The following is a 22,049-nucleotide window of genomic DNA, read 5'->3' as shown; positions in this document are numbered from 1 at the left end:
CTAACCATTTAAACAGAATGAGTACGAGTACGGCTCTCCTTTATATCTAATACAGGGTCTGAGACTCTCTTCCTTCTAATTTTTTCCAGTTCTTGCATTGTCCTCATTGGCTTTGTGAGGTTCAGAGTCCCTCCTTTATAAATTAAACAGGATGTGTCTGACCATGTTATATACACCGAATGCCCAGATAAGGTAGTAAAATGTTACAATTACATTTACCGTTGACTAACGGTGGGTGTAGTTTATTTTCTCCTTATACTACATACATCACACTCAGGCCCGCAGGCAGATTTTATTTGTCCTACAATGCTATTATGTATGGAGGACCAAGTGTGGCCCATTATTCTAAATGAAGAGCTATGTGGGGCCCCTTATTCTGTAAGGAGGACTATGTGGGGCCTGCGACTAGATTGGTCCACGACTTTGACCAACTTTTTGGCCCTCCGTATTTGAGTATGACATCCCTGCCCTACACTAGGTCATCTACTGTAGCCACAGGTAAATACAGTGAGCCATGGCACGACTATTAAGGCTATGTTCAGACGTTGCATTTTTGCAGCTTTTTTTGGCAGCATTTTTAATTAGTTTGATGTAAATTAAAGGCTAATTTTACACTCCCAGCAAAAGCTATGAGATTTCATAAAGCTAATGCACATGATTGTTTATTTTGCCTGACTGAAATGGGAAACTGCTGCGTTTTTGAAAGAACGCTAAGTGTAAATATAACCAAAAAGGAGTAGAAGGCAGATTTTTTTCTGTAATTAAAATTTTCCTTAGATACAAGTCATTATACAGGAAAGAATGATTCCTAATATTTTGTCCATTAAAATCTATTTTATGGTCGGTTTTGTATGTTTTGTCAGTCTGTTAAAAGGGAGTAATACTCCGACAACATTGGTTTCAGCAGCAACTTGAGAGTCAGATGCATCCAAGTTTTTTTCCTATGCCTCTCCCATTCAATTTCAGGGGTGTTTGAGGAGGAGAGAAAGGAGGGGGGGGGGTGGCCAGCAAAATGTAAGAGTTTCCCATTGACTTCCATTATGCTCATTACTCGATCCGAGCAGCCGAGCAATAGAAACAACTTGGCTCAAGTAACGAGCACCTGAGCATTTTAGTGCTCGCCCATCACTAATCATAAGTTCTGATCTAATCATAAGTTCTGTATATGACAAAAGTGAGTACACCCCTCAAATTTTTGTAAATCTTTTATTATAGCTTTTCATGAGACAATACTGAAGAAATTACACTTTGATACAATGTAAAGTACTCAGTAAACAGTTTGTATAACAGCTTGTGTAAACACTAACACAATGCCATTAATGTCGAAACCACTGGCAACAAAGTACACCCCTAAGTTAAAAAGGCCAAATTGGGCCTAAACTGTCAATATTTTGTGTGGTCACCATTAGCTTCAAGCAGTGCCTTAACTCTCTTGAGCATGGAGTTCACTAGACCTTAACAGGTTGTCGCTGGAATCCTCCTCCACTCTTCCATGAAGACATCTTGGAGCTGATGGATGTTAGAGACATCATGCTCCTGTACCTTCCATTGGAGGAGTCCCCACAGATTCTCTATAGGGTTTAGGTCTGGAGACACGCTTGGCCAGTCCAGCACCTGTTCCCTCAATCCCCAAGTTTCTTTAGCAAGGCAGTGGTTGTTTTGGAGATGTGTTAGGGGTCGCTTTGTTGGAATCTTATCCTGTGGTCCAGTTTCAAAACGGAGGGAATTATGCTCTGCTTTAGCATGTCACAGTACATATTGGCATGCATAGTTCCCTCAATGAACTGTAGCTCCCCACAGCCATCAGCACTTGTGCAGCTCCAAACCATTACCGTAGTTTTCGGACCATAAGACGCACTTTTTTTTTCCTCCAAATTTGGGATGAAAGTGTGGGGTGCGTCTTATGGTCTGAATGTCAAAGCGGGGTAGGGAGCTGTGGGGAAGGAGCGGCTGTGGAGTGGGATCACAGGAGGCAGGGAGGGTCGCTGCAGCAGGAAGCCAGCAGCTGAAGAAACCACGTGTACCCGCTGTTTAAAGTAAGCGAATATTCATTAGCTGCTCCCCGCCCACCTCTCTCCGCTGTCCTCAGTCAGTGACTAGAAGCGGGTGTGAGCAGCAGCAAATCAATACTTGTTTATTGTAAACAGCGGACACACGTGGGTGCTCCAGCCGCCGGCTTCCTGCAGAGGCTGGGGAGACTGTGTCTGCTGTTTAGGAGGCAGGAGCAGGGTGCCGCTGCAGTCATGTCTGGCCCGGAGGAAGTGCACATCATTGCAGTGTCCGGGCCAGAGCACGGCATACCATCACAGTACAGCCCGCAGTCTCTGTGCTGAGTGCTCACATTGCTTTCATTTTGATCCTTCCTCTTCACTAGAAACAAAGTCTCCTGTAACAGCAGGACCTGCAGTGATGTAATGAAGAGGGGTGGGCCAGAACAGCACAGTACCCTGCCTCTTCATTACATTACTTCAGGTCCTCGAGATATGGCAGACTTTGCTTCTAGTGCAGAGGAAGGACCAAACAAAGTTAGGTGAGCATCATATCTGTAAAATTAAGGCAATAAATAAATTTAGTATATAAAGGCATTACTGTACACCTGGATAGGGTTGGATCATATCATATCTTATTATATATATATATATATATATATATATATATATATATATATATATATATATATATATATATATATATATATATATATATATATATATTATAACACACACACACACACACGCATATATATACATACACACAAACACAGATGGGGAACTTACATATTCCACGATGGGGGCCATATCTACCTGGAAGGGGCCCAGAATGGGGGATAGGAGTACAGATTTTGGGGATATTATTACCTCCATAACAGCGTCAGCAGACCCAACCCCCCATAACAGTGTGTCATGACCACATTTTTTTTTTAATGTAATTTTTTTCTATTTTTTCCTCCTCTAAAACAAGGGAGCATCTTATAGTCCGGTGCGCCTTATTGTCCGAAAAATACGGTACACTCCCATCACCATGCGTAACTATAGGCAAGACACACTTGTCTTTGTACGTCTCACCTGGTTGCCACCATACACGCTTGACACCATCTAAACCTCTTGTTCTGATGAGACTACTGGAACCATATTATGTGGTCTGATGAGACTAGACAACATGGTTCCCGTAATCTAGGTCTTTAGTCTGTTTGCCTTCGGCAAACTGTTTGTGGGCTTTCTTGTGCATAATCTTAAGAAGAGGCTTCCTTCTTGAATTATAGTCATTCATACCAATTTGATGCAGTTTATGGTCTGAGCAATGACAGGCCGACCTTCCACCCCTTTAACCTATGCAGCAATGTTGTCAGCACTTATAAGTCAATTTTGAAAAGAAAAACTTTGGATATGATGATGAGCAGGTACACTCAACCTCTTTAGTCCACCATGGCGAGTTCTGTTCTGAGGGCAGCCTGTCTTGTTAAACCGCTGTATGGTCTTGGACACCGTATTGCAATTCATTGTCAGGTTGTTGGCAATCTTTTTATAGCCTAGGCCATCTTTATGTAGTGCAACAATTCTTTTTATCAGATCCTCAGAGAATTTATTGCCATGAGGAGTCATGTTGAACGCACATTGTAGCCCTACATGAGAATTGCGACAACAGGGAGGGAAAATAAGTAATTGGGCACAATTTGGCCATTGTCACTTGTGGGCAAACTCACTTTTGTTGCCAGCAGTTTAGACATTAATGGCTGTGTGTAGAGGGCACACCAATTTGACACTGTTATACAAGCTGGACACTGACTACTTTACATTGTATCAAAGTGTTATATCTTCAGTGTTATTCCATGAAAAGATATAAAATATTTACAAAAATGTGGCAGGTGTACTCACTTTTGTGATATTCTGAAAATAATGTTACAATACAAAATGAGTGGATTATTCACACTTGTTTATATTACAAAACAAATCCCCCAAAAACAGTCACACAACGATATCAGCAAAAATATTATTAATACCTGTAAGAGCAACTTCTGTAGACACTCTGTCAATGGCAAGAACATCATCAACGCCATCATCACAGGCTTCCACAAAAAATATCTCAGGCGTTGTGTGTCTAAAGGAATTAAAAGCAATAAATTACAAAAAAAAACATCAAAATCAAATTGAAAAAAAGCAAACTTGTTGACAGCGATTTACAGCATCCACAAGAATTAATCTCAAAGAGGTTGACACCTTGTGAATGACAACTCCTCAATGCCGCATTCCCTCTGCATACAGGTACTGTTTGATATACCCACACACTGCATGGATGCAACCTCTCTTGAATTGATCCTGAAAGCACTCAGCTCATGCACAGAATGCCTGAAAGCAACAGACAACGCCACACCTCAGAGAAAGGAGGTGACTTCCAAACGAAGCCACATCCAGCAAAACAATCAGAAAATCTAGATTACTTACTGGTAATGGTATTTTTCCAGAACCCACAACAGCGCCACCAGAGAGGTCCACCCATCTTAGGACAGGAAAACCCACTAAAATAAAACCTCTCTACCGCATCAGTTAGGTTACAGTGCACAGAGGAGAATATCAGAAAAAAATATAAATGAAACCAAACTCCAACATGAACAAAAACACCCGCAAAACTATAGATACCAAACCCTGAAGGGTGAATACGGAAAAGAGGTGGGAAGTAGTGGCGCTGTCATGGGTTCTGAAAAAATCATTACCAGTAAGTAATTTAGATTTCTCCCTTCACCACGACAGCACCAACAGAGATTCTGAAGACGAAAAAAAAAAAACACTATGGAGGGACCACAGCCTGTAGAACCCTTCTATGGAAAGTCAAATCCACAGTGGCAGACAAATTTAATCTATAGGGATTAAAAAAAAAAAAAAGTAGTAGGAGAGGACCAGGCTGCCGCCTTACAGATATGTTCTAGAGGCACATCTGCCCATTCGGCCCAGGAGGTCGCCATCGATTTAGTAGAATGAGCAGTAAAACCCTGTGGCACTTGTCTATTCTGGGTTAAATAGGCCTCCCTAATTGCCTCTTTGACCCACCTAGCTATTCATCCCTTAGAAGCTGAAAGACCCTTCCTGAGACCCTGGAAGCAAACAAACAACACCTGATGTTTCCTCCAAGGCTTAGTGACCTCTAAATAATGAAGTAAAGACCTCCTGACATCTAAGGTAAGAATTCTCTCCTCTTTTGGATTCCTAGGAGTAGAACAGGAGGGGAGGACCATCTCCTGAGACCTGTGAAAGGCCCCGACAACCTTAGACAAATAAGCAGGATCAGTGTGAAGGATTAAGGTCCAGTCACACTAAACAACTTACCAGCGATCCCAACAACGATAGGGATCGCTGGTAAGTTGCTAGGAGGTTGCTGGTGAGATGTCACACTGCGATGCTCCAGCGATCCCACCAGCAACCTGACCTGGCAGGGATCGCTGGAGCGTCGCTACACGGGTTGCTAGTGAGCTCACCAGCAACCAGTGACCAGCCCCCAGCGCCGCGTGGAAGATGCTGTCCTTGGTAACTAAGGTAAATATCGGGTAACCAACCCGATCTTTACCTTTGTTACCAGCGCACGCAGCTACACGTGCAGAGAGCAGGGAGCAGCGCACACTGAGCGCTGGCTCCCTGCTCTCCTAGTTACAGCACACATCGGGTTAATTACCCGATGTGTGCGGCAGCTAAATGTGCACAGAGCAGGGAGCAGCGCACACCGGGTGCAGCTGCACAGGGTATATATATAGGGTATAGAGTACAGGGTGCAGCTGCACAGAGCAGGGAGCAGCGCACACCGCTTAGCGCTGGCTCCTTGCTCTCCTAGTTACAGCACACATTGGGTTAATTACCCGATGTGTCCTGCAGCTACATGTGCACAGAGCAGGAGCCGGCACTGACAGTGAGAGCGGCGGAGGCTGGTAACAAAGGTAAATATCGGGTAACCAAGGACAGGGCTTCTTGGTTACCCGATGTTTACTGTGGTTACCAGTGTCCGCAGAAGCCGGCTCCTGCTGCCTGCACATTTAGTTGTTGCTGTCTCGCTTTCACACACAGCGATCTGTGCTTCACAGCGGGACAGCAACAACTAAAAAATGGCCCAGGACATTCAGCAACAACCAACGACCTCACAGCAGGGGCCAGGTTGTTGCTGGATGTCACACACAGCGACATCACTAGTAACATCGCTGCTACGTCACAAAAGTTGTTCGTTAGCAGCGATGTTGCTAGCGATGTTGCTTAGTGTGACGGGGCCTTTACTCTCATCCAAGATCTGTGTGTAATTAGGATTAACAGAAAGGACCTGAAGATCACTCACCCTCCGAGCTGAAGTTAAAGCAATTATCAGGGCACTCTTAGGCTATGTGCCCACGGGGACATTGTCCTGCGGATATATCCGCACGACATTCCGCAGGTGCTCCCAGGAAACAGCACCACAACTTTTGTCTGTTTCCATGCTGCGGAATGTCGTGCGGATATGCTGCGGGCATTCTGCATTGAGGATACAGTACATTGGCTTCGGCACTGCATCCTCAATGCAGAACAAGTGCTGCAGTGATCGGGGAAGTTTATACTTACCTCCATCATGCAGCACCTTGCTTTCCGGCGGCCAGGTCACTGTCAGGCAGCGTCTGGTTTCACTGTGCTGGAGGTGGGCGGGCCTGAACCAGCTCCGGCTGTCACATGACCGGAGCTCGTGCAGGCTCCGCCCACCTCTTCCTTCCTGTACCTGGCTGGATCCACCGCGCTGCTGCTGCAGCTACACCGGACGGAGAAAGTGACTCGGGTCTCTATCAAGGCAGGTAAGTATATGGGACCCTGCGGAGAAATCCGCTACAATAATTGACATGCTGCAGATTTTTCCGTACGGAAATCCGCACGATTTCCGCTGCGGAAAAATCCGCAGCGTGGGCACAGCATTTTCCCAAATGCCATAGAAATGGCTGGGGAGTAACTGTGCTGCAGATTTTCGGAAAATCCGCGGCTTTTCCGCGAGAAATTCGCGGCAAAATCCGCGCATTTTATGTAGCGTGGGCACATAGCCTAAGGCTATGTGCCCACGCTGCATAAAATGCGCGGATTTTGCCTTAGGCTATGTGCGCACAGTGCGTTTTTCGCGGCGTTTTTGGCCTCAAAACTGCATGACTTTGCTTCCCCAGCAAAGTTTATGAGTTTTCATTTTTGCTGTCCGCACACAACTGTTTTTTTAAGCTGCGTTTTTGAGCTTGAAAAAAAAAAAAAATAAAAAAAAAAAATGGACATGTCAATTCTTTCCTGCGTTTTTCGCCCATGCAATGCATTGGAAAAACGCAGCAAAACGCAGAGATCAAAAATGCAGCAAAACGCAGCCAAAAACGCACCAAATCGCGGTAAAACGCATGCGTTTGATGCGTTTTTTCGACGCAGGTGCGTTTGTGCGTTTTTAGCAGCCAAAAACGCAGCGTCAAAAAAACGCAGCGTGCGCACATAGCCTTAAGGGTAAGGGACCTGATACGCAACGTGGGCGCACAGCCTATTTGCAAGCAGTTACGCTGCGTATTGCACTGCAACGTAACTGCATGCGTCCTGCGTTCCCAGCACAATCTATGAAGATTGTACATAATCCATGCCCATGTTGCGTTTTAGAATGCAGCGATTTGCATCTGCAATTTGCAGCGACAGTAACATGTCAATTCTTTTGTGCGTTTTTTGTTGTAATGTCGGTCTCTATAATAATAAGTGTTTTATTTCTATAGCGCCAACATATTCCGCAGCGCTTTACAATTCAGAGGCGACATGTACAGACAATTTGAGACAATACAAAAATACTAAATTAAGATACCAAGAGGAGTGAGGGCCCTGCTCGTAAGCTTAGTGTCTATGAGGAAATGGGGAAGGCACAAAAGGTGAATGGGGGGGGGAGCTCGTTATATATGGTCCAGCCATCGATTTAATAGGGTATTCAAAACCAGCTGCATGAACCAACCAGTCATTGGCCAGAATTTATACAGGTACAGGGGACAAGAATTGGAAGAAACTTTTTCGTTATGAAGGGCAGAAAGGGTCTAGATTAGATCAGGGCAGTGAGGTGATAGGCTAGTCTAAAGAAATGTGTTTTTAGGGCCCGCTTAAAAGGTGTGGATGTTGGAAATTAATCGGATTGCTCTTGGTAGTGTGTTCCAGATCATAGGCGCAGCTCGTGAGAAATCTTGAAGACAGGAGTGGGAGGTTCGAATTGTTGAGGATGTCAGTCTTAGGTCATTAGCAGAGCGGAGGGCACGGGTGGGGTGATAGACAGAGATGAAGGAGGAGATGTAGGGTGGTGCGGAACTGTGGAGAGCTTTGTGAGTGAAAAGTTTATGTTGGATTCTGTAGCGGATAGGCAACCAGTGCAATGACTGGCAATGAGCAGAGGCATCAGTGAAGCAGTTGCAGAGGAAAATGATCCTGGCTGCGGCATTCAGAATGGATTGGAGAGGGGAGAGTTTCGTAACAGGGAAACCAAGTAGTAAAGAATTACAATAATCCAGGCGAGAATGAATGAGAGCGACAGTAAGAATTTTTGCAGAGTCAACGGTAAGAAAAGGCCGAATTCTCTGTCTGTATGTGGGTCTCTCTCTCTGTCGGTCTATCCCTCTCCCCCCTCTCTCATACTCATCAAATCACTGACTGATCACGGGCACGGCGCTACACGGCTATCACACTGCTCCGGCGGCTTCTCCTGCTTTTGAAAATGCCGGCCATCATTATTCAAGCTTGTATTCCCTGCTTCCCTCGCCCACCGGCGCCCATGATTGGTTGCAGTCAGACACGCCCCAACGCTGAGTGACAGCTGTCTCACTGCAACCAATCACAGCCGCCGGTGGGCGGGTCTATGTAGTGCAGTAAAATAAATAATTAAAAAAAAAAAACGGCGTGTGGTCTCCCCAATTTTGATACCAGCCAAGATAAAACCACACGGCTGAAGGATGGTATTCTCAGGATGGGGAGCCCCACGTTATGGGGAGCCCTCAAGCCTAAAAATAGCCAGCAGCCACCTGGAATTGCCGCATCCATTAGATTCGGGACTCTACTCGGCTCATCCAGAACTGCCCTGGTGCGGTGGCAATCTGGGTAATAAGGAGTTAATGGCAGCCCATAGCTGCCACTAAGTCTTACGTTAATCATTGCAGCGTCTATGAGACAGCCCCAATGATTAATCTGGTGAAAGTAAATAAACACATACACCCGAAAAATCCTTTATTTGAAATAAAAGACAAAAAAAACCACCCTCTTTCACAACTTTATTAAAATCCTTATACACCCCTCCAGGTCCGATGTAATGAACGAGGTCCCTCGACGCATCCAGCTCTGCTATATGAAGCTGACAGGAGCGGCCGTAGAACACAGCCGCTCCTGTCAGCTCCACGCAGAAACTAAAGTGAGTCGCGCTGTCAGCGGAGACGTCACTCAGGTTACCCGCGGCCACATGTCTGGGGTGGAGGACTCGAGCTAGCCACGAGTGAAAACACCGGTGATCGCGCGACTCACTGCAGTCACTCAGGAGATTTGCGGTCACCAGTGAGTCCTTCACCTGTGATTGCAAATCAAGCCGCGGCACACGCACAGAGCCACGCGATTACAATGAAGTCGGACGAAATTCATCCGAGTTCATTCTGATCGCGCGGCAGTGTCTCGCAGCCAGCCATGCTTTTTGACAGTCCGGTCCCAGTCGGCTCAGCTGCAAGTCTATGGGGATGCAGCAGAGCCGAGTGGGACAGCACTGTGAAAAATGTGCTCTCTGGATGCTTTTCCCATGGCAGAGAAAGCATCCAGAATGCAGGAATTCTGCAGGAATTCTGCAGTTACAATGTGTCTCAGAACGCAACTTTTCGGCTGCGTTCTAAGACGCACATGCAGTGACTTACACGCTGCGTAATAGAACGCAAAGTGGGCACATAGCCATAGGAGACTGAGCAAGGGGTTCAAAGGGAGGCACGGTGTATATTTAAATCCCAAGGGGGAAAAACTAAACAGGGAACAGGTCTAGATCTCTGACAAGAAAAGGGTCAGGAGTTATGCTAATTGGTAAGCACTCTTTACCCACGCATCACCTGCCAAGTTGCAATTGTAGAATGCACCTAGGGCTGCAACCTGTACTTTCAAGGTGTTTACCAATTAGCATAACTCCTGACCCTCCTGAAGAAATTCCAGATTCGCATCTACCGGGGCCCTCCCCACTAGACTCCTACCTGATGAGGAAAGGAATTTTCTACACACCCTAGAATAGATTTTGGTAGTTGCTGGCTTTCTACTGTTCAGAAATGTAGAAATCAAAATATAGGGAGAAGCAACGGCCCGCTAACAACTGCCTCTCAAATTCCAGGCCGTCAAATGAGGGCCCGAAATTTGAGGGTGAAGCAAAGGGCCCTGAGAGAGGAGGTACGGTCTTTCTGGCAGGATCCAAGGATCCGACTAGGACAGTTTCCCGAGTTGTATCACCAAGGTCTCCTGGGCCAAAAGGGAGCTATCAAGATTAGACTCACCCTGTCTTCTCAGGCTTTCTTCAAAACTGCAGGTAGCAAGATCAGCTGGGGGGGAAAGGCTTACTAAGAAATCTGGAAGGCATCCACTGCCCAAGGATTGTCGCGGTGGTTCAGGCAGCAAAAACGGTCTATCTTCCTGTTGGACCTGGTGGCGAAGAAATCTATAACCGGGGACCCCCAAAAGACACTATCTGACCGAAGACCTCCATGAGCAGACACCATTTTCCCTGACGTACCCGACTGCGACTCAGGAAGGCAGCCATAAAATAGTTCATCTCACGAATATGTAGTGCCGTGAGGGAAGATAGATGAATCTGCACCAGGGAATACAAACATCTCATGCAGTCTCTATCAGAGAAGGAGATCTTGTACCTCTCCCTGGTGAATAAGGTAAGAAACCGCCACCTTGTTGTCTGAGAGAACCAGCACGTTTCGTCCTGTTAGCAGAAGAAGAAGAGAGTTCAGAGCCTTTCCGATAGCACATACCGTATTTTTCGTTTTTATAAAACGCACAGGATTATTAGACGCACCTTAAATTCAGAGCAAAAAAAAAGTGTGGAAAAAAAAAAAAAAAAAAAGAAAAAAAAAGGTCCATCTTGTAATCCGGGGTTGTCTTACCAGAGAGGTGGCAGTAGCAGTGATGGAGGAGTCACAAGAGGCAGTGGCGGTGGGTGACCCAGAAACAGGAGGCTGTGCTGGGGCTGCGGCCGCTGTGCTGGGGCTTTGCTCGGTGAGGGCTTTAAAGAAATGGCACCTGGAGTTAGCGCAGATTGAGCTCTAGGATCAATGGCAAGCAGAGATCTCAAAAACACAAGGGAGGGAGGCGGCGAGTGCGCAGATGAGAGCTTGAGCCAAAAGCTCCATCTGCGCTTGCGCCGATACCAGGAGGCATTATTTGAAGTCACCGCTAGACCCACATCGCCAGTCCAGCCGTGGGAGACCCCGCACAGCAGTCCCAGCCCCCAACCCCCAGAGAACCAGCGCAGACACCAGAGACCTCGCACAGCGGCTGCAGACACCGCGCAGTCGCCTCAGCATTTCCCCAGTCTCTTGCGACCCCTTTACACCACGTAAAACCACAAAATAATAGAAATTCGAGGTAGAATGACCAGAAAACCACATAAACTAAACCTCAAAATAAATATCTTTATTAATAATATTGATTTAAAATATAGACACCATATGTCTTCCAAACAACAATAAACAAATACAAGGTGAGTGAAGCTTAGTTGAAAAATAGAAAAGCGTGAGAGAATGAGTAAAAGATCAGTGGTAGGTAACGGGTTTCATAGAACCTAAGCTATATCTCAATGACCCTTCCTACCAGCGGAGGGTGTCATAATGTTTAGGACCCCCCCCGCTCCAGATGGCTGGCCCTCACTATCCCTATTTCCAACTGGCTTGTGTCCACCACCAACATCCAGGTGCAGAGTGTATTAAAGACAAAACTACATGTAATACACAATAGCGTTAAATGTAGGTTTTTTCACTGAATAGATATTCAATCTGAAAACTTGATATTTGTTAGAAGGGAGCGACAGGGTCTGCCACGCAGGCTCCTGCAGCTCCTCCCGACGCGTTTCCCCCCCTTCTAACGTAATGAAAGGGGGTTCATCAGGGGTACAAGATAGAAAGACAGGCATGTGTCACTAATCAAATTCAGGATTAAACATGCTTCCTTGAACCAATGCGTGCAGCAAAGATGACTTACTTAGAAAATGATTAGAGCCAGTGACTCAATAAGTCTTCTGACCAGGATAGGTGCGACAGGTATTACTGTATCCTTTTTTCACAAGATCCCCTATTGTTCCATCAGGATAAGTGGACTTATAAGAGGGGTTATGTCTTTGGACTTACTACAAAACAAAAAGAGTGAAGAGGAAAAAGTCCCTTAGGGCAACATGCAGATTGCACAGAGTCACTATGACAAGGATGGCAATAAACACATAGAAAGAACCTGATTCCTCCTCAATGAACCATGGCCCAACGGATGTGTATTGGTCTCCAATTCACGTGAATAGAGAACCTGCGATGTATAATCAAAATATCACCATTAGAGTCATGATGGAGTAGGGGGCCATCCCCCCCCAGAGAGAAAAAAAAAATTATTTAAATAGAGGCAATTATATCTACCCTTTGCATCAAATGAGTCAAGGTAGTGGTTGTTCCAGCCTAATTCCTGGAGAATTCTCACCACAGGGTTCCTGTATGTAAAATAAAGGAGTCTACATCATACCCCCATTTCGTGTATCAACATGCGTAAATTCTTGAAAACCACATATGGCATAGGATCACTATAATGTGGATGGTAATAAAAAATAAAAGATGCAAAAAGAACCTGATTGTTCCTTAGTGATCCGGGGTCCAACGGATGTATTATATTCTCCAATTTAAATGAAGAGAGAATCTGTAATGTATAATCAAAATATCCCTGTTAGAGCCATGATGGAGCAGAGGGCCATACCCCAAAAGGCCATTATATCTACCCTTTGACACCAATATGTCAGGGTCGGAGTTGCTCCAGCCTGATCCCTGGAGAATTTTCATAACACGGCTCCTAGATGTGAAAAAAAGGGGACTCCATCATACCCCCCATTTACATATCAGTCATGCATAAACCCTCAAATCACAAAAAGTATACCTGCAAAAGAGAAGATACCATCCGAGGAACATCTATGTAACAACCTGCTGCAATCAGCAAAAAATGATAGGCCACCGATAGAGGGGAGAGCAGAATATATGCCTGTAATGAAAGGACTTCCTTATTAGTCCTAGAAATTAAAAAAGTACTGAGGTCCCACCTGTTATAGGTCAGACCTACAAAAGCAGACTAAATCAGTATCAATGGGGGGCCCCCTTTTAAACATACAAAGCATTCACCCCACCTGGTTTAGGAGGAAGGTACATACCCAAAGAAGTCCTCTAGATCACTCCACCTGCAAAGACCCTGTCCGGGTCCCGAGTGCCGATGCACATCTGAGACGCAGGGAGTGGTGCTGGAAATCCAGTATGTTGCCTGTATCCTAGTGTTGTCAGTGTCCTGCACATGGATCTACTATGAAGGGGTATTTAAAATCGCCGCGTCCCGGAAGTTAGGGGCGGAGTCATCATCCCTTCCCTGCTCACTTTAAGAGTGACAGGAAAAGGGACCTATGGAGACACAGGATCTCCTGATGTTGTGAATGATCACGCCCACTTCCTGTTTGCGTAATGATTGAAAGGAGAATGATCCTATCAGAACCAAGAGTGTGACTCTTGGCATACTGGTGACGCCCACCTCTTATTTCCAATCGATTTTAGCAGGGAAGATGCTAATCATCCTATGCACGAAAGACCTGCCCGGAAGTATGCGTCATATGATTGACGCTGTGGCGAATGACACTGCGTTAACACCCACCTCCTATTCTCAGTCAGATTTAGCAGGGAAAATGCTAATCGCTTTTATGCAGATAGGTACGTGCCCGAAATCATGCGTCACAGGAATGACGCTGCGTTAAAACAAAACTGCCTATTTTGCTGGATTAACTAACAAATATAAAGTCACCCCATATGTCTAACATTATAGAATGCCTATTGTAAGGCGTACACAATACGACAAGCGGGGATAAACGTCATCCCTGATCAGCTTTAAGCATTCCACGGTCAATTAGGACCACGGAATGAGGCGGATAATAGCAATGATAGATCAAACGTGCTAAGGAGAGTACAACAATGTTAGGCATTATTTTCCCGTTGGTAACAATTCTTGTCAAAAATCCCCCATTTCCTAGCTCCAGTGTTTATAGGGGAGACCCTTCATCATACCCTTTGGTGACCTATCGCTCATTGATGACCCCCCCCCCCTCTTTAGTTTTATATTATAAATTTTTATATGTGTATATATAAAAGCACCAATCCCTCACACACTACATATGGTCCAAGGAAATTTAGATATAATATATACAAACATGAAAAAGAAAAAGAAGAAACAAGGTGGGTATGGATGACCCACATAAATTTTAATATCACGGCTTTCTATCAGTTATAGCAACCCTTTTTCCCATTAGATGAAGCTGACATAACTAATGTTTTCATTCAAGCCCCCCGGGGAGACTACACCCAGCAAAAAAATCCATCTTGCTTCACGTTGCAAGATGGTTCTGTCCCAATCTCCTCCACGTACTGGTTTTTTAACCACCTCTATGACCTGAAAGGAGATGGTTCTAGTATCGCCATTGTGGTACTCATTCACATGCCGTGAGATGGCCGTATCTCTTTTGTGGCTGATGTCACCCAGGTGTTCTCCAATCCTCACTCGCAGCTGCCTCCTGGTTTTGCCAACATATCCCAGGGGGCAGCTGCAAGTACAGAGATAGACCACCCCCTGGGTCCTGCAATTGGCAAAGTCTCTGATCTTGAAGACCCTGCCAGTCCCCAGATTGGAAAATTCTTTAGTCTGATTTATGAAGATGCAGTAACTGCATCTACCACACCTAAAGGTCCCCTGTGGTTTTCGGTCCAGCCAAGTCCCCTCCCCTCTTGGGGGTATGAAATGGCTGTGCGTGAGGTGATCCCTAATGGATTTCCCCCTCCTAAAGGTAACACTTGGGTGTGGAGAGACGTATTTACCTATATCCGGGTCTGATCTTAAAATGGGCCAATACTGTCTGAGTATTTCCATAACCCTAGGGTTTTGGTCGTCGAATGTAGCCACCAATCTTGTGGTCTCATTGTCGCCCAGTTTTTCTTTTGGCCTAAGTAATTCTCTCCTTGACTGAAACTGCGCATGTTTATACGCAGGTTCAATAACCCTTGGTGGGTAACCTCTCTGCTGGAATCGTCTTTTCATCTCTTGTGCCTGACCCTCAAAATCACTGAGGGAGGAACAGTTTCTTCTTAATCGAAGAAACTGTCCCTTAGGGATACCCCTCCTGAGGGGTGCGGGGTGGTAGCTCTCCCACCTCAGGAGACTATTCGTGGCTGTAGGCTTTCTATAAATGGTTGTAGCTAAATTCCCTTCCAAGTCCCTAGTGATTTTCAAATCTAGGAATGCTAAGGAACTGAAGCTCATCTCGAAGGTGAATCTCAGACCGATGTTGTTTGAGTTCAATTTGTCCAAAAATTGCACAAACAGTGACTCGCCGCCCGTCCAGAGGACGAGGATGTCATCTATATATCGCCCCCAAAATTGTATATGGGGGGAAAAGATGACATCCCCGTCCACGAACACGTGGGTATCCTCCCACCAGCCCAGGAACATGTTGGCGTATGTGGGAGCACAAGGGCTCCCCATCGCCGTGCCCCTGAGCTGGTGGTATATCTTGCCGTCAAAAGAGAAGTAGTTGTGTGTCAAAATGAAACATAGCAAGTTGGTAATAAATCTGCTGTGCTCGCGGCATTGGTTTCTGCGCGTGGAGAGGAAGAATTGCACCGCCTCCAACCCTTTGTCGTGAGGAATACTACTGTAGAGCTGCTCTACATCAATAGATGCTAGTATGGTATCTGGTTCTAATACAATGCCCTCTAGCTTGGATATGAGATCACTAGTATCCCTTATGTATGAAGGCAAGCTAGTAACGAAGGGGCGCAGGATCGTGTCCAAGTATATGCTGGAATTCTGGGCCATGGCGTCAATTCCTGAAACGATAGGGCGACCCCTCAGTGGGTGCAGCCCCTTGTGGATCTTAGGGATCGCATAAAAAGTGGCGCAAACAGGGAATTTCTGATACAGAAATTCAAATTCTTTATCAGAGATAAGTCTTGATTCCAGGGCTTCATTTAGGAGGGCTAGAAGTTCTCCCAAATATTCCCCTGTGGGGTCCCTGGTGAGAATTTCATATGTGGTTTTATCCGCTAAAATTCTCTTACACATACCTGGGTAATCAACAGTATTCATTACCACCAGGTTCCCACCTTTATCGGATGGCTTGATGGTAATCTGTGTGTTTTTCTCCAAATCCGACAAAGCCCGCCATTCCTCCATAGTAAGATTGGGCTTAACCGATCTCAATTTAGGTTGAATGGCGCGGAGATCATTTTCCACCAATTTAGAAAAAATATCAAGGCTGCTAAAGTCCATACTAGGTGGCATTTTTTTATTTTTGGGCTTAAGATTGGTAAAGGGTCCTAATCCTAGGTTCTCCCCGCTCAGCTCGCCCAAGCTAGATAGTAAACGAACATCTTCTAGCATCTCAAGGGGGATGCCCAGACGTGCACATTCAGCCTCATCACTGTGTGCGAAGAATTTTTTCCATTTTAGCTTTCTAAGAAACAATTCAATGTCTTTCACCCAAGTGAAGGGGTCAAACCTGACAGTTGGAACAAAGGAAAGTCCATAACCCAGGACTCGTCTCTCAATATTAGACAGATGGTAACTAGACAGATTAATAATCTGATTCTCTACATCAGAATGGAGATCTACTTTCTCCGGGTAGTTCTCTGATTTTGATGTCGTAGATTGTAGGGATCTCGTCCCCCTAAAAAATGAGTAGATGCCCCTTGTTGTGGGCCTAGAGGAGTAGATTGTCCAGGAGGAGATACCATAGGGGGGGTTACATAATCTATGGTTCTTTGTTGAACTACATTTTGATAGGGTGCTCCATAGGGCAATGGCAAACCAGATCTCCCAGAAGGTCGACCCCATTGTCTATATCTATTACCCTGCCTATCCCAATTGTTGAATCTGCCCTGATTATTCCTTCTCCCTCTACCCTTATTCAATTCAGGTCATCCCTGGGATTCGGAATCAGAGCAGTCAGAGGATGAAATGTCAACCGGGGGGCCAGTAGCCCCAATAAGGGGTTCCTTCTGCTCAGAGAAGTCACCCAAGTCTCTTAGGAAATGCTTATGTTTCCTAATCTTAAGATTTTGTTGGTACTTATCCACTGAGACTTGCAACGATGTCTCTCTTGTTACAAACTCAGGGTCCCCCTTAAATTTAATTGCCTCTTCCCTTAAGTTCTGTAAAGTTTTAGAACTATTTTCCAGCGTAATCTTCTCCTCCTCCAAGAGGATTGTCATTAACCTAATGGAGGAATTTGTGAGCTCTTCCTCCCACCTCCCAATGAGTCTCTCGGTTCTCGACCGTTCTGCGGGAATCAAATTGATTCTTAGGCCACGGGGAACAATCCTTTGCTTTATATATCGTTCCAATGATTGTACTTCCCACCAAGATTTTATATTGAGTTTGTACACGTCTAAGAGTTCAGAGAAGAGATTCCTAATGGTGCCCTTCCCGGTTCCTTGGCTATCTACCACCTTATCTGAAAACACTTCTTCAGCGTCATCCAACCATCTGTTGGTATTGATTGGTCCTGATAGAAAGCCTGCCATTTAAGATTACGTAAAACCACAAAATAATAGAAATTCGAGGTAGAATGACCAGAAAACCACATAAACTAAACCTCAAAATAAATATCTTTATTAATAATATTGATTTAAAATATAGACACCATATGTCTTCCAAACAACAATAAACAAATACAAGGTGAGTGAAGCTTAGTTGAAAAATAGAAAAGCGTGAGAGAATGAGTAAAAGATCAGTGGTAGGTAACGGGTTTCATAGAACCTAAGCTATATCTCAATGACCCTTCCTACCAGCGGAGGGTGTCATAATGTTTAGGACCCCCCCCGCTCCAGATGGCTGGCCCTCACTATCCCTATTTCCAACTGGCTTGTGTCCACCACCAACATCCAGGTGCAGAGTGTATTAAAGACAAAACTACATGTAATACACAATAGCGTTAAATGTAGGTTTTTTCACTGAATAGATATTCAATCTGAAAACTTGATATTTGTTAGAAGGGAGCGACAGGGTCTGCCACGCAGGCTCCTGCAGCTCCTCCCGACGCGTTTCCCCCCCTTCTAACGTAATGAAAGGGGGTTCATCAGGGGTACAAGATAGAAGACACCTGTAAGAAAGACAGGCATGTGTCACTAATCAAATTCAGGATTAAACATGCTTCCTTGAACCAATGCGTGCAGCAAAGATGACTTACTTAGAAAATGATTAGAGCCAGTGACTCAATAAGTCTTCTGACCAGGATAGGTGCGACAGGTATTACTGTATCCTTTTTTCACAAGATCCCCTATTGTTCCATCAGGATAAGTGGACTTATAAGAGGGGTTATGTCTTTGGACTTACTACAAAACAAAAAGAGTGAAGAGGAAAAAGTCCCTTAGGGCAACATGCAGATTGCACAGAGTCACTATGACAAGGATGGCAATAAACACATAGAAAGAACCTGATTCCTCCTCAATGAACCATGGCCCAACGGATGTGTATTGGTCTCCAATTCACGTGAATAGAGAACCTGCGATGTATAATCAAAATATCACCATTAGAGTCATGATGGAGTAGGGGGCCATCCCCCCCCAGAGAGAAAAAAAAATTATTTAAATAGAGGCAATTATATCTACCCTTTGCATCAAATGAGTCAAGGTAGTGGTTGTTCCAGCCTAATTCCTGGAGAATTCTCACCACAGGGTTCCTGTATGTAAAATAAAGGAGTCTACATCATACCCCCATTTCGTGTATCAACATGCGTAAATTCTTGAAAACCACATATGGCATAGGATCACTATAATGTGGATGGTAATAAAAAATAGAAGATGCAAAAAGAACCTGATTGTTCCTTAGTGATCCGGGGTCCAACGGATGTATTATATTCTCCAATTTAAATGGAGAGAATCTGTAATGTATAATCAAAATATCCCTGTTAGAGCCATGATGGAGCAGAGGGCCATACCCCAAAAGGCCATTATATCTACCCTTTGACACCAATATGTCAGGGTCGGAGTTGCTCCAGCCTGATCCCTGGAGAATTTTCATAACACGGCTCCTAGATGTGAAAAAAAGGGGACTCCATCATACCCCCATTTACATATCAGTCATGCATAAACCCTCAAATCACAAAAAGTATACCTGCAAAAGAGAAGATACCATCCGAGGAACATCTATGTAACAACCTGCTGCAATCAGCAAAAAATGATAGGCCACCGATAGAGGGGAGAGCAGAATATATGCCTGTAATGAAAGGACTTCCTTATTAGTCCTAGAAATTAAAAAAGTACTGAGGTCCCACCTGTTATAGGTCAGACCTACAAAAGCAGACTAAATCAGTATCAATGGGGGGCCCCCTTTTAAACATACAAAGCATTCACCCCTCCTGGTTTAGGTTTACTCATTCTCTCACACTTTTCTATTTTTCAACTAAGCTTCACTCACCTTGTATTTGTTTATTGTTGTTTGGAAGACATATGGTGTCTATATTTTAAATCAATATTATTAATAAAGATATTTATTTTGAGGTTTAGTTTATGTGGTTTTCTGACCCCTTTACACCACCCTGGTAAGCTACATTCAGATTATAAGATGCATCTCTCACTTTTCTCCCAAATGTTTGGGAGGAAAAATGCGTCTCACAATCCAAAAAATACGATAGTTCTCTGAAATTTGAGAAACCTTGACGTTCTTGAAGACTCCAACCCCTCTGAGCTATGCGATTCCTCAATAGGGCCCCCAACCTAGTGCGCTTGTATCAGTTGTGATGACATCTGAAACTGGAAGTTACCAAAAAACATCAGCTGACAGATTCTGAACCTCTAGCCACCAGCTAAGGGACACACTTGAGAAGAAAGTTTTAAGTCTCTTTCCAAACATTCTCCTAACTGACTCTGCACCCTCAGCACCTCCTCTCCTCTAGTGTACAAATATGGAACTGTACCAAGGGAACCACCGGAATACACGCCACCAGGGACCCCAAAAGGGACATGGCTTTTCTGAGGGTTAGGACTAGATCTGCAGTGCTTCTCCAAAGTTCCCACTATTAAAAAGTCATCCAGACAGAGAACTATGGGGATCTCCTTCTTGCGGACGTGTGCCATCATCTCTTCCACTACCTTTGTGAACACTCTCAGAGCCATAGCCAACCTAAAAAGGAAGAGCTCAGAATTGAAAAGGTCTAATATTTCTCCTCTTATAGGAAGGGCCACTCTCAGGAATTTTTGATGGGAGGCGTGAATTAGGATGTGATAATATGCATCTTTAAAGGTCCAGAACTCCCATATAACACTCTGGGAAAAGTAATTTTATTGCAGATTTCACAGATTCCATCTTAAAATGATGACAGACTAAGCTCTTGTTCAGTCACTTTAATTTGATAACGGGCCCTGAACCGCTTCTTCACTAAACTAGAGGGGAAAAAAGACTGAAGCCCTCCTCCCCTCTGGGGGACTTCTACTAGCACAGATTTCCTTAGAAGGTCCTCCACTTCCTGTTGCAGGGCCAGCTGCTCATTTTCTGACCTGCTGAGCGATGTAATAATTTGTGACCTCGAGGGGTCCAATGGAATTCAAGTTTGAGGCCCTCCTTAACAATTCCATGGATCCAGTCACTAGAAGAGATGTTTCTCCAAGGTGAGAAAAAAAAAAAAAAGGAGGAGAGTCTTCCTCCCACCTGGATGGTCGCATTACTGTTCTGGCTTCTTACATTCTCCGGAAAGACCTCCAAACATGAAACCTGACCGTTTCCTCCTTGTGACCTTCCAGCTGTCTTGGGCTGTGGCAGGGGGCTTCATTCTAGGATACTTCTTCCCGAAGGGACGGGTCCTAAACAGAGCAGAAGAAAAAAGGTAGGAAACCCCTCCTTCCTATCGCCCCCATTTTCTAAGAGGTCATCTAGGCTTCCCAAATAAACTCCCTGTCACAAGGCAGGGCACACAATTTCGATTTAGACAGGGAGTCTCCTGGCCATCACTTTAAATACAGCAATCTTCTTGCTGAATTGGATAGTGCTGCTGATTTCGCTGACAGCCTCAAAGTATCTCCTGATGCATCTGCCAAGAAAGCCGCAGCTTCTTTCGCCCGGGGTAAAGCAGCGTGGATCTTCTCGCAAGGGCCAACATCTTGGAGCTGATCTAATTGCTTTAGCCAGACCATTAAAGATCTGGCTACACAGGTGCCTGCTTCCACTAGTCTAAGTGCCCCAGCAGACGTTTTCCAAGCTGATCTCAGGTAGTTATCAGCTTTCTTATTGAGCTGATCCTTTAGACTACCTAGATCTTCAAACAGAAGTGAAGATTTCTTTACCATCTTGGCTACCACCACATCACTCTTGGGACAATGATCTCAGAGGGAGGAATCTTCCTTCTTTAACAGTCAGGGAAGGTAAGCTCTCGCCGGGTTTCCTACACTGATCCTCCACCAGCTTCTTGATTTTATTATGAACTGGGAAGGAAAGCTTATTTTTATGTTCCAAGCCTCTAAACATTAAATCTTTTAGGGACTCACGCCCTCTAGCATCCACCAGACCCATAGTGGATCTGACAGCTTTCACAAGGTGGTTAACCTCAGCTGTGGGAAAACAAGGCCTGCCCTCAAGGTCCTCCTCAGAAGAGGAAGAAGGAGAAGGAGAAGAACTGAGGCTGAATCTGAGGTCTCCCGCGACTCCTGATCCTGTACTCGAGTCTTGCTGGAGGGTTTCTTGACCACAGGATGGGAAAGGCCCTTAAGGGACTCCCTGATTTTCACTCTGATCACTTCCTTAAGACTGAAAACAAAGTCCGGGGTTTCC

The 22,049-nt window shown here is 45.0% G+C and overlaps 1 protein-coding gene and 1 long non-coding RNA gene across 4 annotated transcripts in view; both read right to left on the bottom strand.

Annotated features, from left to right (window-relative positions):
- The window catches only part of SACM1L (SAC1 like phosphatidylinositide phosphatase), a 543,139-nt gene that overhangs the window by 414,648 nt on the left and 106,442 nt on the right, over nucleotides 1-22,049 (bottom strand). For 2 of the 3 annotated variants that reach the window (XM_075315019.1, XM_075315018.1), the window contains exon 3: nucleotides 4,001-4,098. The exons of the other annotated variant lie outside the window; for it this stretch is intronic. In XM_075315019.1, coding sequence (XP_075171134.1) covers nucleotides 4,001-4,098 — 98 coding nt within the window. The remainder of the gene's footprint in view (nucleotides 1-4,000; nucleotides 4,099-22,049) is intronic. 3 annotated transcript variants of the gene reach the window in all.
- On the bottom strand, nucleotides 18,512-19,148 carry LOC142244351 (uncharacterized). The gene is made up of 4 exons (XR_012724524.1): nucleotides 19,101-19,148; nucleotides 18,896-18,966; nucleotides 18,721-18,789; nucleotides 18,512-18,619 (listed from the first exon to the last, which is right to left on the bottom strand). It is a non-coding gene; the product is annotated as an uncharacterized LOC142244351 (long non-coding RNA).

The sequence above is a fragment of the Anomaloglossus baeobatrachus genome, chromosome 6 (assembly GCF_048569485.1).
Source record: "Anomaloglossus baeobatrachus isolate aAnoBae1 chromosome 6, aAnoBae1.hap1, whole genome shotgun sequence".
NCBI classification, from domain to species: domain Eukaryota; kingdom Metazoa; phylum Chordata; class Amphibia; order Anura; family Aromobatidae; genus Anomaloglossus; species Anomaloglossus baeobatrachus.
Note: the sequence above shows the minus strand (reverse complement) of the source record. Positions and strands in the feature narration are given on the sequence as shown.